Source organism: Eptatretus burgeri, chromosome 13 (genome assembly GCF_056783735.1).
Source record: "Eptatretus burgeri isolate ZD-2024b chromosome 13, Ebu_testis_v1, whole genome shotgun sequence".
Taxonomy (NCBI): Eukaryota; Metazoa; Chordata; class Myxini; order Myxiniformes; family Myxinidae; genus Eptatretus; species Eptatretus burgeri.
The window spans coordinates 47,788,465-47,805,077 of record NC_140973.1 but is presented as its reverse complement, the minus strand read 5'-3'; the positions used below and the strand labels follow the sequence as shown (position 1 = coordinate 47,805,077).

The 16,613-nt window shown below is 42.0% G+C and overlaps 1 protein-coding gene across 7 annotated transcripts in view; it reads left to right on the top strand.

Moving 5' to 3' along the window:
• The window catches only part of LOC147014419 (dedicator of cytokinesis protein 3-like), a 381,754-nt gene that overhangs the window by 195,547 nt on the left and 169,594 nt on the right, over positions 1 to 16,613 (top strand). For 5 of the 7 annotated variants that reach the window (XM_085852357.1, XM_085852355.1, XM_085852358.1 and 2 more), the window contains 2 exons: positions 13,085 to 13,102; positions 13,786 to 13,910. In XM_085852357.1, coding sequence (XP_085708483.1) covers positions 13,085 to 13,102; positions 13,786 to 13,910 — 143 coding nt within the window. The remainder of the gene's footprint in view (positions 1 to 13,084; positions 13,103 to 13,785; positions 13,911 to 16,613) is intronic. The other 2 variants (XM_085852361.1, XM_085852356.1) reach the window with 1 other exon arrangement.

Sequence of the window (16,613 nt, the reverse complement as noted above, 5' to 3'; positions counted from 1 at the left end):
TGGAATGAAAATATAAAAGGACTGTGATTATGTTGGGGGGAAGAAGTGCTTTAATCAGTAAGTCTCAATCTTTCATAGTCTCAATTTTACATTTGCTTTTATGGGAGGGGGAGGAAATGAGTCTCAATTTTACATTTGCTTGTATGGGAGTGAAGGGGATAGGTGGGGAGAAAATCAGTCTCCTATTTTGGGCTATTGGGGCTTGAGTCAGAAAGTTTTTCCTTTTTCCCCATTCATTTGAATGGGCGTCCCAGAAACCCAATTTATCATTTACTGACCTAGAATCCTCGAGAGGACATCCCGATTCACTGAATCAAACACTTTGCAGAGATTGACATCGGCTGCAAGCAGCCCCGACCGAAACTCTCATCTGCGTTAAGTAGGATGTGGTCAATCATTGTCCTCTTTGGTTTCAAGCCTGACTGCTCTGGGTGCTGGTGCTCAAGCAGATGGTGGCAAACCATATCAATAATTATGCAAGTAATGACCTTGTTCAGCACTGAGAGGAGCATCACCACTCGGTAGTTGTTGCAGTCCGAGTGATCACCCTTCCCTTTCCAGAGAGGGACAACAAGGCCCCTCTTCCAGTCAGTTTGGATGATGCCTGTGTTTCATGCAGAGCACACACCTGCATGCATCGCCATGAGTGCAGCATTTCCACCAGCCATGAGAAGTTTAGCATGGATGCCACAGATTTTTCGGAGCTTTACCCCGTTTTTAACTGGTTCAATGCACCCTGTATTTTCATAAGTCAATGTGGATCACAGCTGATGGAAAGTTCAGCAATATGGATCATAACACCCCTGACATCCAACTCAACAGCTGGTGGATCAGCCTGGTACAGCCACTCAAAGTAACCAGCCCAGAGGGCCTTCACTTCAGACTCCTCTGTCAAGAGCCCACCACCCTCTGCTCTCACTGCAGAGTACACCCAGGGACAGGCTTGGAGGAACGCAATGCGCAAATTCCCCTGTAAGCAGGATGAGAATCACTTGACCACAGGTGATGCTCAACCCCCTCACAGATTCCTGCACATAGGCCTCCTTGTCCACCCTCCTCACATGCACAGTTTTATACCTTAACTCCCTGAACAGCTCAGCTCTGTCATTAAGCCTTGCCCTGTGACTGGTATCCAGTGTACCTTGAGAGACAAAATTATTCGCCCTATGGTGAGTTCGAAGACATCCACCGGCAACATCAAGGATTGTGCTCTTGACAGCACTCCACAACTCTTCAGGATTCCCCAAAGCACCCAGACCTCCAAATCCCCACTTAGCCTGTTTGCAAACTTCTCAGCCACCCTCTAATCCTTGAGCTTGCCTAAATCCAGCCCAGGCTGAAATGGTACCATTCTCCAGATTTAACCTGCAACTTCAGAGATGCTACAACAAGCCTGTGGTCGGTATTGATGTTCTGAGCACTCAGGTAGACCCTGCCATTCTCGATTATCCTCCAGCAACCATCAACAAGAACATGTTCAATCTCCTTTGCCACACCACCAGTGTGAACCACTCCATGAACCAGCCAGTCTAAGTCCATGACTTCTTGCAAAGTCAATGAACTTAGTGTGATTCTGGTTCACAGTTCCAGACTCGTGGGGAGCAACACATGTTTCATAATCATCCCGATCAGTTCCAGTCGATGCATTGAAATCCTCCAAGACTATAAGAGTTTCTCACATGGGGCACTGATCAACTACAGACTCGATGGTGGCATAGAATGTGTCCTTCACGGTGAGATCACTTGCCTCATTCGAAGCATAAACAGAGACCAGGGAAACGACACACAAGGAGTGACAAATCCTGAGTCTCATAATATACTCGTTGACCGGTGTTACCTCAATTATCATTGGAGTCAGCTTATTGCACACAGGTACAGCAACTCCTTGGGCATGGTAACCATCAGGGCGACCAGACCAATAGTCGGTGTAACCACCCGCCATGATCCGGTCTCCGAACCTCAAAGAGTACTATAATACTGATGTTCAAACGCTTGAGCTCAGATGATAACAGAGACGGGTGATGATCCTCTCCTCGGGATAGGACACTCCAGACACCCACCCGAAGGGACCACCTCAGGTTAACCCAAAGAGACTGCCATCTGGTGGACTGCACCTCGGCCACACCCCGACACACGCTACCGCAATCTGGCCCAGGAAAGTTTCCCTGTGGTTTACCTCCTATCATCAGAGAGTATGGCCTGGTGTTGGCTCAGTGGTTTGGGTGGTGGCTTGGGATCCTAGGGTCCTGAGTTCAAGCCCCGTCGGCCGCTGAATTAATACACCAGGGGGTTGACTCAGCCTGTCATCCTTCCGAGGTCGGCGAAATGAGTACCAGTTCCAGTGTGTGTACTAGTAGAGGGGCACTGCATCAGCGACACAGTCACGCTTCAAGAAATGACAGCTACCCCGGCAGCTGAGCTGCCATACGAGCACCCACTACCACCACCATCAAAGAGTGTGTGTTCCGAAGGCTTTATCCCAATCCCATCATCTTTTGAGCTGCCCTGTGAAGGGCAGCTGCACAGGAGGTAGTACTCCCACGGAGTGGGTTTTACAGTTCTGTGCCAATTACATCAAGACTTGCTATAAAGGAACAGAATGACCCCAATTAGTGTATAGGGGTGTTTTATCTTTGCGGGTGGTCTTGGTGGGGGTGAAGATAGGGGAGGAGGGGGGATGCAAAGTCTCTATGTAAATGTGTATCGTGTAATGCCACTCTCGGTGGGAGAGGATATTACAAGTCCCACCCTTTACAGTCCTGTATTCATGTCCCTATAGGGACATGTTTTGAATTTTCGTCAGTAGGCATGTTTTTGCTTCATGCACATAACTGGAGGTATTTTTTTTTTTAATTTTCGGGAGCGATTGAGCCAGCTGTCAGTTGCCTATACACGACCCCAGAAAAGGTTTGTGTCAGAAGAATGTGTTGCATGCTTGGAACAAAATCACCCATAGGGCTGGTACTCTGCTAGTTTGGTATAAGTTGCAAGCTTCGAGTTAATTTTGGATTTTACATGTGTCCACAGGAGCTGGCATGATTGCTTAGTTTATGGCTGGCTCGAGAGTCAAACCCAGGGTAGACAGCTCAAAGAGGAGTGTGCATACCTCTGTCACCCTGGTGTTTCACATGTAGAGTGAGGCATCAACGTGTGCACCGTCAATCGGATGGACTTTGAGCTGGGGTGGCCGTGTGCCAGCAGATAGTTGTTGGTGGACGTTAAATATCCCATGTGTCTTTCCTGAAGTGTGGGCAAGTCATCGCCGGCACACTGAACAAATTCTAAATTCCACACAAAGTACGATGATGATGATGATGATGATGATGATGATGATGATGATGATGATGATGATGTGTGAATTTTGGTTCCATAATGCAACGACTTTGAGCATGTACTTTGTGGATCAGGGGTAAGTTAAACCACAAGGTAAGTTGAGCCAACCCACGGATTTTCTTCACTGCATGTTTCTCCTTCGTCTAAAACTGCTTTTTTCCTTACATCAACAAGCAAAGTATTGACTTCTTATGAATAGATGGCACCACCTTTCAGCTCTCTCCATTCTGGTACTTCTAGCAGGGGGTGGCTCAATTTACCCCACGGCTCAACTAACCCCCACCCCCACCCTCTCCTATGTACTCGAGTGGATAAACTTTTTTTGTTTGTTTGTTTCCTTTATTTTTGTGGAAATCGCTCACAATGAATGTAAAAATGCTGCCATGACATTGATTCTATTAGATGTGCAACCTTTATGTAACAGCTCGGTTTTCCAAATTCGGATGAAATGTCAGAGGAAAGGACAGTTAACTTGCAACCCAAAGACGTTTGATCAGGGGGATAGTGAACTTTCTGCTCCTGGTCAAACTTATAGCTGATTGTGCAGGTACTAAGTTACATTTTGTGATTGAATCTTTCATGTATTCTTGAGTACTTGTAATAATAAAAATGCTGCCGTTAATGTAGTCCTTCTTTAAGAATATATATATATATATATATATATATATATATATATATATATATATATGTCTTCTTCTTCTTTCGGCTGCTCCCGTGAGGGGTCGCCACAGCGGATCATCCGTATGATCCGCATCGTGATTTGGCAGATGTTTTATGCCGGATGCCCTTCCTGACGCAACCCTGGTCGCCTCTTACGACACAGGGATAATATATATATATATATATATATATATATATATATATATATATATATATATATATATATATATTATATAGCCTGGTGTTGGCGCTGTGGTTAGGTCAGCGGCTGCGGATCCAAAAGGTCCTGAGTTCAAGCCCCGTTGGGCCACTGAATTAATACACCAGGGGGTTGACTCAGCCTGTCATCCTTCCGAGATCGGCGAAATGAGTACCAGTGTACTGGGCCAGTGTATACCCCGGTTAAAATAGGTGTACCATATCTCTGTGTTGTAAAAGGCGACCAGGGTTGCGTCAGGAAGGGCATCCGGCATAAAACATGTGCCAAATCACTGTGCGGATCATATGGATGATCCGCTGTGGCAACCCCTAACGGGAGCAGCCGAAAGAAGAAGAAGAAGAAGTATATATATATATATATATATATATATATATATATATATATATATATATATATATATATATATATATATTCTTCCTCCAGAATCTCGGGAATGATTGGGAGATGTAACCTATTGACCTTTGCCTGCTTGGCATCACTCTCAGCTCGTCCTTACTATAGAAACCTGATATCAACATCGAGCTCATATAAATACATTAAACTTGGCATTCCATCTGCCAGCATTGGACATGAAAGGTCCTTCACAAAGAGTTGCTGAGTTATCGCCGGCGCCTGAGCGAAATTGCTGTCAGGGCCTGCAGTCAAATGTCGGGCCTGACTCGCCGGTTCATGAAAGACATGGTCGAAAACGTTCCTGGTCTGACCCCACAAGCTAACAGCAATAATTGGGGCTGTTGCCAAGGTGGTGAGTCATGAAGTATGCTCAAACAGGTTGTTAAATCAGGTGTATGACTTACTGCACCCCTGCCCCCATCCTTCTTGGGATTATATTTGTAGAAGCTTTTAAAAATCAAAACATATCAGGCAGAGACATCTCAGAAGTTTATTAAACTTACATATTGTGTTGAGATACGAGTTAAAGTGGTTCATGCAAATTTGGGAATGTGTGGTTGACTCTCATTGCTGTCGCTTCATGATTTCAGTGCTCAAAAACTATATAACACCAAAGTTCAACTTGATTCCCCCTCATGATTTATTCCAATTATAGCCACAACAACTTGCACACGACTGCATTTAATGATGAGTCCAAGCTCCCGGTCCATGGTGTAGTGACATCAGGCGGATTACACCTCTGTAAGCACTGCATTTCATTGAACAAGCAGTGGATGTGGAGTAATTTGACGGGCATGAGAGACAAATCCCCATGAGATGACCACTACATTGACAAGTGTATGGATACAAGGAAAATGGGATGCAGGAAATGGCAGTTCTGCTGATCCAAACTTTGCCACCACTCATACCAACAATTATGCACCCATCATAATATAATGAAGGCTGACCAGGACAATGGAGTGAGCATAAACAATGCAGAGACAGAGACAGAGAGACAGACATATAATTGCAAATCTTTTTTTCTGGAAGTCATCAGGGTAGTTGAGGGTGCAGGAAAAAAGGAATGGAAGGCACATCACCTGAGGAGGTATAGGGAGAGTGCGTAATCATTGAAAAGAAAGAGAATACAACAACCTGCTGTCAAAAATCCTCCCTCCATTAAGCTTATTAGCCTTTTATATCTTTCATTCTTTTCTGCCTTCACGTATACTTATATAATTGCCTTTTAAACTCTTTCTTGGTTCTCACCTCTCCTATTATTAAAATAAATCTTTTTTCACATCGTATTTTTTGAGTATAAAACAAATCCCTGCGTTAAACTTGTGGTCGTGCTCGATATTTATTCTTAGCTTATGCTCTCTGGTCCTGTCACCTTCCATAAATAAGAAATTATCCACCTGAATCAACTCGATCGATTCCTTATTATACTTTACTTAACTCGGTTCCCATGCAATGACCTCTTCTCCAATCTAAAATCTCTACTTTTTTTCCGCCTTGATTCATAATTGAAAACCTGGCTGCTGTGGAACTATTACTGTTTCCTCACATTGAACCCCCTCGTTTTCATTTACTTGTGTATCCTTTCTATAATGTGGTGACCAGGCAGTAGTAGGCACAGTGTTATCGCTGTGGGCAGACTGGACTTTAACATAATACAATAATAGGGCTGGCAGGATAACTCGTAGGTAGCTAGCTCACTTGCCTTTGAGTTTCATTCTTGACCACATAATTTGTAACTTGTCACCCTGGTGTTTGGCAGACTGTCATCTGGGATGATAAGCTCGTATTGCACTTCCTAGCATTTGTTTCTGGTGGAGGTTAAAGATCCTACACAATCTTAGGTCGTGTTTTGGGTATTATGTGCTAGCACCCTGCCAAGTTCCAAATTCTTGCCCTCACTACCATGGCGATGGCAAACCGCCTTGCCATGAGACCATTTCAAGCCACATGAGAACCTGACCTCAGGCAGAACACCATGATGCAATATATAAAGCTCTTTCTAACCACTCATGGACTCGCTTACTCATATAAATGTTTAGTAGTTTCAAGGTGAGATGAAAAAATTGAAATTTCGAATAATGATGTAAATCAAAGCCACAAATCCAGAAGAAAGAAAATCATAAAACTGTCTGTAAATGTCCGTAAACGGAAACATCCATAAACTAGAGGGGGAGCACTCGGGAGAGTGCAAAACCTCCGCCGCCAATACTGCTGGGTGACTCAAGTGCACCTTATATCTTATTCATTAAATATGATGTCAACAGTGCTGACAGAGTTATAGTTCTTTTCTCCATTTTTTTTTGGGGGGGGGGGGGTTGGAAATCACTTAAAACATGTAAAAATGTAAAAAAAAAAAAAAAAAAATCGAAATTTTGTTGACAAAAAAGTTGCAAAAATTTTTTTTCTCTATTTTCTTTTTTTGGAGGGGGGTAACAAATTTTTTGGGGGGGTTGGAAATCACTTAAAACATGTAAAAATGCAAAAAATAATTTTTTTCTCTATTTTTTTTGGGGGGTGGGGTTGGAAATCACTTAAAATATGTATAAATGCAAAAAAAAAAAAACTTTTTCTCTAACAATTTTTTTTGGGGTGGGGGTAACAATTTTTTGAGGGGAGTTGGAAATCACTTAAAACATGTAGAAATGCAAAAAAAAAAAAAAATTCTCTAACAATTTTTTTTTGGGGGGGTAACAATTTTTTTGGGGGGTTGGAAATCACTTAAAACATGTAGAAATGCAAAAAAATTCTTTTTGGGGGGGGGTAAAAAAAAATTGGGGGGGGGGTTGGAAATCACTTAAAACATGTAGAAATGCAAAAAAAAAATGTTTTTTTCTCTAACAATTTTTTTTTGGGGGGGGAGGGCTTTAATGGCAAAATTTAATGGCATGATCCTTGGACCATACCTAACCCCCCCACCAAGTTTCGTCGAAATCCGTCGAGGAGTTTTTCCGTAATACTGTTCACAAACAAACAAACAAACAAACAAAAAAACAAACAAACGAACAAACAAACAAACAGAAAGGGGTGAAAACAGTAACCTCCATCCATCTTCGAAGATGGCGGAGGTTAACTCGAAGGGCACTCGGTGGAGCGCCTACCTCCACCACGTAATGCCTGATCCAGGAGAACATATGGGGCCCAATACATTTTTAAAATATCATGCTATGCAGGTCTATATCGTATCATGCTATAAAATATTTGTCGATACTTGTATTCTTGTGTTTTCTTTGCTCTCATGCCCTGAAAGTGGTCGAAGAGTTAATAAAATTCAATTCAATAGCGCTGCACCGGATCGTCATGTGACCAAAGACAATGGAATATCACGTGACCCACAATTGTTAAATAGAAAGCTCATTCTGATCACTCATTTTTTATTTTCTTGATTTATTTAGCCATTTGCAGAATGCAAGCACAACCCACTTAATCAAATATGTAATGCTTTTACTAACCACTGACTTGTTGCTATCAATGTTTAGTCATTTCTCAGTGGGATAATTGTGAATATCCAATCTTTTTAGCTTGTGTTTTTTGCTGATGTGTCAGTGTCTGCAACCAGAACTTTTTTGCTCATAAGACTCAACTAGCAGAGAGCCCGTAATTATGTACAGAAAAAGAAGAAGTAGGACTTGGAGTCGTGTTTATATTACTATAGCACAACTGTAAAACACGCAAACAAACAACATATTCCCTCTTAGGAATAGTGTGGGCTCATTGGTTTGGTGTTAAAAGGGGCAGGTAAAAGGCAAGGTGAGACAGGGGATAGATTGGGTCGAGGAATAGGTAAAAGAAACAGATTGATAGAAAACACTGCAGATGATTGCACAGTAGTGTGAGCCTGTATTTTTAGTCACACCTTTTGTTCGGTGCGTCACCTGCAATCCAGGCGAGGGAAATGTAAGGTAAAAATTAAAGACATGAGAGTCTCAATCATGATACACAATGAAGTGAACCAGCCAGAAAGAAAAGGATATTTTATAACACATTGTTGTCATCGCTGTTGTTGTTTGTGTGCTGCTGTCATGCACTTTTATGAGCAAAGGTACCTGGCAAGCCTCCTCCCACCCACCCACTCTTCAGACTTGTGTGTATGTGTGTGACCGCTGTTTCTCGACAACCACTGGTCCGATCTAATTGAAACTTGCCAGATATATTGCTGGGGACCTGAGGATGTGCCTTTTCAAGGTTTGATATTGATCGGACAAGTGCTTCCCAAGTTATGGCCATTTATTTACCAAACCAATGACAAGACATGTTGTTGCGTTGGCATGGCCGATGGGGAAGGGAACCTCAGCCACGTTCGCCATTACGGGTTACAACGTACGGGCTTCCGGAGAGTGATGACTTTGTGTATTCTACTAATTTCTCGATTTCTTATGCGCATTTATAGATAAACACAATGCCCCAAGTTATGATCGTTTTCATATTCGACGGTGCATAAATTTCGGTAACATCAGAGTGCTGGTATGCTCCAAACCAGGAAGTAAATTTTTTTTCTCTCTTCTCTTCTCTTTTTGTTTTTCCTTGCCACGACATTGCGAAAAGGTAAAATACGTTGGCGCTAATTGAATAATTGGGTATTAAAAATAAATTGCGAATAATCGTAACTGCGAATAATATGTGAACTTCCGGGCCACGTGAGAGCGAAGAAACGGCCTGTGTGGTTGTCGTTTTCTGCTCGCGGTTTGAATATTTATTTATAAATGTTTTTTTTTTGTTTGTTTTTTTTACGGGCACGTACTAGTCTATCTATAATTGCAGCAATCTCTGTATGTGTCTGTGACCGCTGTTTCTTGACAACCACTGGTCCGATCTAATTGAAACTTGCCAGATATATTGGTGGAGACCTGACGATGTGCCTTTTCAAGGTTTGATATTAATCAGACAAGTGCTTCCCAAGTTATGGCCATTTACTTACCAAACCAATGGCATGACACGTTGTTGCGTGGGCGTGGCCGAATGGGGAAGGGAAGCACAGCCACATTCCACATTACAGGTTACAACGTACGGGCTTCCGGAGAGTGATGACTTGGTGTATTCTAATAATTTCTCGATTTCTTATGCGCATTTATAGATAAACACAATTGCCCAAGTTATGATCGTTTTCATATTAGACGGTGTATAAATTTCGGGAACATCAGAGTGCTGGTATGCTCCGAACCAGGAAGTAAATTTTTTCTCTCTCTTCTCTTCTCTTTTTGGTTTTCCTTGCCACGACATTGCGAAAAGGTAAAATACATTGGCGCTAATTGAATAATTGGGTATTAAAAATAAATTGCGAATAATATCGAACTTCCGGGTCACGCACGTACGGGCACGTGAGAGCGAAGAAACGGCCTGTGTGGTTTATTTATTTATTATTATTATTATTATTATTTTTTTTTTTTTTTTACGGGCACGTACTAGTATAACAAAGGGAGCAGGAGAAAACGCACCACTTATTTATTTTTCTCAGGAAACAGTCGTGTCTCTCCTAATATGCACACATACAGCCACTCACTTTATTATTTAATGATAGAAGACGCGTTGGTTCAGTCTTTAAATGTACACCAGAGGCCTGTAGGGCATCATAGCTATGCGAAGCGAACAAAATGGCGATGCCTTGCTAATTGGCGGTGGTTATAACACTTAAATATATATTTTAATAAACAGGAATAAATTCCTGTGTGAGCCAGTGTGAAAATTTTCTGACTCAACTCGTGACTTGAACCCAAGGACCAGCCCACTGAGCTATTGAATCTTTGGGATATCCTCCGAAATTTCTTACACTAACACTACACGCTTCATAATGGCCAATTTCTTACGTATCTGCTAGGCAGATTGTGTGTGTGTGTGTGTGTGTGTGTGTGTGTGTGTGTGTGTGTGTGTGTGTGTGTGTGTGTGTGTGTGTGTGTGTGTGTGTGTGTGTGTGTGTGTGTGTGTGTGTGTGTGTGTGTGTGTGTGTGTGTGTGTGTGTGTGTGTGTGTGTTGTCTCACTGTGGACAAGGAGACAGGAACAAATCCATATGAAACAGCCTGATGGCGTTGTCACGATTCGGTGGAAGTAAGTGGCACGTGTGGAAGTGAATTGAAAAAAAACAACAACATTTAAGCCAGAATTATTGGAGGACTGAAGAACTGGTGTTGATGGTGAAGGCTCGTGTTGATCTGCATCGGCAAACAGGTGTAAAAATGGATAAAATCAATGGGATTAAATGAAATTCCCATGGTGTCTACCATACCTCAATTAACATCCTGTTGATTTAATCAGTTGAACTATTTGAGATTGGGGGAAATGAAAGTCCGAGACATCTGATTTCAACTACTGTACCTAAAGACAAAGCTCTAAGTGGATGGTCCTGTGAAGACATACTGTTACATCTATACTCTGTTGAGAATTCTTATTTCCATGTCGCATCCCCGACAAGATAGTGGGTTGTGCACGGGCACTATTGGAACGATAATTTTGCTCAGTTTTACCAAAGCCATGAGCTATGCCTCACCCCTCCCTTAAACCAGTCCAAGTTAATAGTGTTTGTTCAAAACCTCACAAACTACCAGCTTGATTTTGCCATGAGAGCTAATTACAAAAATAAGCTGTCAACATCATTCTTGGTGCACTTGTCCTTGTTTGTCTTTTTTGTTTTATTGTTCATATTTTCTGCATGGAGATCGAGAGTAAAGCTGAGTTGTCTCTATGATTGCTTGTGATAGTGGAGTGAAGGACTTGTAATTTGTACACGCCTTTGTAACCATGGAACCTGCACTCGTTTGTTGGTAAACCTTTGTAAGGTATATTAATTGTCACAATTATTATAACTATATCACTCAACTAATCCTTGTGATTGATTGATCCACAGCGAGAAGGTCTTTTGGACCATTGGGGGTATGACATGTCATTACCTTAGCAAACTCAATTCAACTTCTGTCACTGAACCAAGACCCCAACCCCTGTTAATAAGGTGCCTTTCCGAGTTACTTCTTTCAAAATTTTGATTTTCCTCTAACTTTCACTGTTACTTTCTTCCAATTGTCGACCAATTTTCCATGAAATTCTTGCTTTCAGTTTTTTTTTTTTTTTTAGTTAGAACTTTGTGTTCTGCCAAACAAACATAATTGTAGAAATAAACAGAAAGCCACGACTTGCAAACAACCTGTAGGATTCACCTACTCCCCTCCACCTTTTCCCCTATATTTCTTGATGTCAAACCACTGCCTTTAAAGCCAACTCTCTATGAAAGTAGTTCAAACTTGACCTGGAATTTTGGTTTGAAATGGCTTGAAAATGATACTTTTGTAATGTACGTAGATTGATAGTCGAGATAATTTGTCTGTATTGTGTTGTCAACCAGTGCTAATAATCACGGGTTTCCTGCTTTTTTACTGCACCTGCTGATAATGATGATGGCAGCAAATGAGATTACAGAGTGGGTGGAGGAGCAATTAAGAATGATGGAATTTCGGGTGAAGGAAAACATTAAGCCTTTTCAAATTTACAGATGACGATTGCATAGTGTGGTGACAATTTGTGTTATGATGAGGCTGCTGTTCAGGATAGTGACGGTGAGTGAAACTGCTTTGTTCATAGTTATGGCGAGACAATCTGCTGAGCGGAATAGTTACCGTTGGAGAATTTGGTATGTGAAATCAGCAAATATAAGTATTTTTCAGTTGCTTAGTTCATCCAGCTCATGTCAACCTGGTTCCGGTGGTGTTGGGGTGGAAAGCACACTGGTGCTGGACCTCGTATTCAGGATTACACTCTTCTACACAGGTGACCTGAATCCTGTAGGCCCTGAGTTGGGCCTTGCAAGTCGGTATTGCATGGTATTTAGGAATGCTGGGGCGGTTGGGGCCTGTCATTGGTGTGAGATATTTTGTTTCGATTTGCATGTGGCTCAGTTGGAGTGCGCCCATCTTACTTACTTTTTGGAGGTTGTCATCTCTTTTCTCCCGACCACCGTGGGCTATCCCAGTGGTGGGGAAAGCAAGCTTAGGCCACCGTGTGGACTGGGAGCTGCGGATTGTGCATGGTTCGGTGTTAGTATGAGCACAGAAAGTTGAATATCCTCTTTAATAATCATGCAGTTTGCATTGTGACAACTTTTGATGCCACAAAATCATACTGAATCACAACTGTTTTCCATGTTTTCTTTTACCTACCCTGTGCATAAGTCTTCTGCCTTATCTACGTCATGAATCACATGACTGCCACTTACTGTTAACCTCTGGTGTCTCCATCATTGTATGCTGCTGGCTGTGTTTCCAGCCTGTTTGCAGTTTTAAGATGTACTGTAATGAAGATCGGTTGGTTAAAGATCAGTTGACATCCTTTCCATGAAGTAATTATGTGAGACATTCTCATTAATATAATTACGTGGATGAGTAAATGATAAATTACCTTTTTCTAACTTTATTTTTGTCCTGTTTTTATTTCTATTGCATGCTGTTGATGTGAACATTCCCTTCTTTCCGTTCCTGGCCTGGTTTCTCCAACAACAGAGAAGAAGATAGTAGGTTGTAAGTTTGCCAAATGACCTCTTCTCTAAGCTGAAAGTTTGTGCCATGCTCTTGGCACACCAATCAGACCACATGCAAGCAAAGCTTTTCCAGTTTGTCCTGCTTTGAGAAAGGCCATAGCTCCCTGCCGCCTCAATACCTTATTCACCGTACACCACCTCTCTCACTCCCTTTCCTTGAGGCTTCAAACTGTGTTGCCCAATAGGCTTGTATAAGGAAGCCCTGTTATTTACCTTTTTTCTTTTTGCCTTTGGCTTTTGCATCCTGCAGGCTTGGCTGTGCACTGTTGCTTATATTCCCTCAGTCTGCCCGTACTGCACTGTATTGCTTTGTCTTTGAGGGCTGCTATAGCCTTGTGACTCCTCCCTTCGACAGTCCACTGCATTCAGCATCACATATATGTTCATCTCACATGTGACACAAACTTTCAAAAATTGAAGCTTTGAAATAATTAAATACTTTTCAAGTGTCATAGTATGTATACGAAGCAATGTTAACGAAACAAAATATTGCATTCTGCATAAAATGTGCAAAACTTCACTAGTATGCACACATCCCGGTTGCATTGTCACATCAGTAACACAATATGAACTTGTATTGAAAGGATCTACAGAGAGTTCATTAATCAGAAACAAAAACATTGCTTGCTTATTTCAATAATATGCACTCATCTTTTTCACCAGGTGACATTCGAAATGACCTCTATGTTATACTGGAGAAGGGGGAGTTTGAACGAGGTGGAAAAAGTGTCCCAAAGAACATTGAGGTCACAATGTACGTGTTGAGTCCTGAGGGGGAAGTTCTGAAGGTAACTATTGTCCTGAATGTAGTCTATCACCAGGAAATTGGAGTTTTGTTACTTATTCCACTTATGTTTCAGACTCTGTCACTGGTCCATGGTGGATGATGGGGTGCCAGAGCTCAAACTCAGAGGGTGGACTTTGTAGAGTTGCCAGCACAATAATTTGGAATTTGGATGGAGCGCAGCCCCCTCCCTGCCTTTGAAATATCATTCCGACTATTTATATTTGGGTCAATAATTGAATCCAGACCAAACTATTCAAAGGCAAGTGCGCTACCTCTGTGCCATCCTGGCAGACATCATGGAGTCATTTAAGTCTGCAGTCGTTTCCTCACAAAGATTTCAAGTATAAATTTGAGTATTTTATTGACCCTAAAAGGGATTGCAGGCTAACTTGATGGACTTGTCTTTTTTTGGAAGTGGATTTGTCTTTGGGTAGTCCCTCCAGGTTTGATTCTAATGTTATAAAATTAGGTTACCCTGATGCTCCGCATGCAGTAAGTTCCACCACAGAGTGTGCTGTCTTTCTTGAGGCGATATTTAGCCGGTTGCCCAACAATATTTCCCACCTTACGTACATAATATGTCCATGATCGTAAACTGGCTGCCTTGGGCACATTCTAAGGTGAACAAGAAAAAGAGCAATCGGAGATTGCAGACCCTCGCAAGGACTTCTTTTGAGTGGTGTATTTTCTAGGTTTATGGTAAATTCAATATGGCTGCCAAGCCATGTGACCAATGACATCATATGTGTGAACCTTTTGTTCCTCATGGACAGGCGGTTATACATGTAAAGTTTCACCTCAATCTGTTCAGCCACTTCAGGGAAGAATATTTTTCGAAGGTCTTTGTTTTTTTTAAACAATATAACTGCGGAATCACGTGACCAATGACGTCATCAAAAATTTCTGTGGACCATTTTATCTCTAGATGACCCTCAAAATTTTTCATACTGATCGGATGTGGCGTTCTACATATGCAATTATGACGTCATAATGAAGGCATCGATGACGTCACAAAAATCAAACATTTTCCCATGAGGCGTACTTGCTGGATGCCAAGTTTCAATTATTTCCTTTGTGTGGTTTCAGAGATATAGAGGTCCAAGGTTTTTCCCCGTTTTTTCCAATATGGCTGCCACATCACGTGACATATGATGTCATAATTATCATTAAAACATTCGACTTGAGTAGTCGCACCAATGGTGAAACTTTTGTCTCAATCAGAGAAGGAGTTGCAGAGAAAAACACAATTTCTGTGCGGACAAACAAACAAACAGACGAACAAACGGACCCAAATGCATTACCCTCTCCTTTGGCAAGGGTAATGATGTTTGGTTGTCTAAACGGTATCCATCCACCTGCACTCCAACCTTCATTTGAAATACATAAACAATTTGGCCACCATCGTTTTTGGTTCCATCCACGGGAGCAATCTCCATTGAAGATTGCCACACTGGTAAAGGAAAAGTGACCAAAATTATCTCCATGTTTCAACTTAAGTTCAAAGCTTGAGTTGATGGGGGGGGGGAAATATCATCTACAGGCAGTGGACAAAAAAATGGAAACACCAATGTAAAGTCACTTTTTGGGCATTAGGCCACCATGTATGGCCAGTACGGCCTATATGCACCGTGGTAGAGTCCATCAGCATCTGGAATACTGAAGGAGGGATGCATCACCATTCATCCTTGAGAAAGTCAATCAACTCACACCTGTTTGGAGGTGGAAAAAATGTCTCAGGCATCATTCCAGAATATCCCGTAAATGTTCGATGGGGTTCAGATCTCGTGACTGAGAAGGCCATGACATATGGATAGCATTAGTGTCATGCTCATCAAATCATTGGGCAATCACATGTGCTCTGTGGATAGGCATTGTCATCTTGGAAGACACCCCTTCTGGCAGGAAAGAAATGCTGCAACATGGGGTGAAGATGATCACTCAGTTCCATTAAGTAGCGATTGGCATTGACATTTCCTTCTAAGGGAATGACTGCACCCAAACCATGGAGAAAAATGTCTCACAACATTACAGAATTACCAGAACCTGGCACTTTTAAAACCAAGCACTCAGGGATGTAGAATTCTTTAGGTTGGTGCCACATGCACACTCATTTGTTTGGCGAGAACATGGTGAAGGATGATTCAACTGACTATATCACATTTCTCCACTGCTTGGTAGTCCATTGCCTGTGCTCTTTACACCACTGGACTCGCAAACGTGCATTGCCAGGTGTGATGAGCATTTTATACACTGCAACCTGACAATGGTATCCAACTCTGTGGAGTTCTCGGCAAACCGTTTTTGATGAAACTTGCTGCTCGCGGCACAGATTGAAATTTCCAGTCAATTGATCTGCAGTTGCTCACCTGTTTTGCCTTGCACTTCAAATTAATGCATGGATATCACGATGCTGGAGTATGTGCTTCTGCCCACTGTTGCCCTTTGCTGATGATATCTTCACCTTGGAGTTACATGCCACCATCATCTTTGACACCATTTCTTATGAAACATCATCAAGTTCAGCTGTCATTGTCTCTGAAACTCCTGCCTAATGCACCTCAACAATCACCTCTCTTTCAATGTCACCGAGGTCTCCTTTTGCAGCCATGCTCATCGGGTCTTGCAATATATCTATATCGATATAACTGGTATATCATTTTTTCAGATCGATATAACTGGTATATCATTTTTTCAGATCGATATA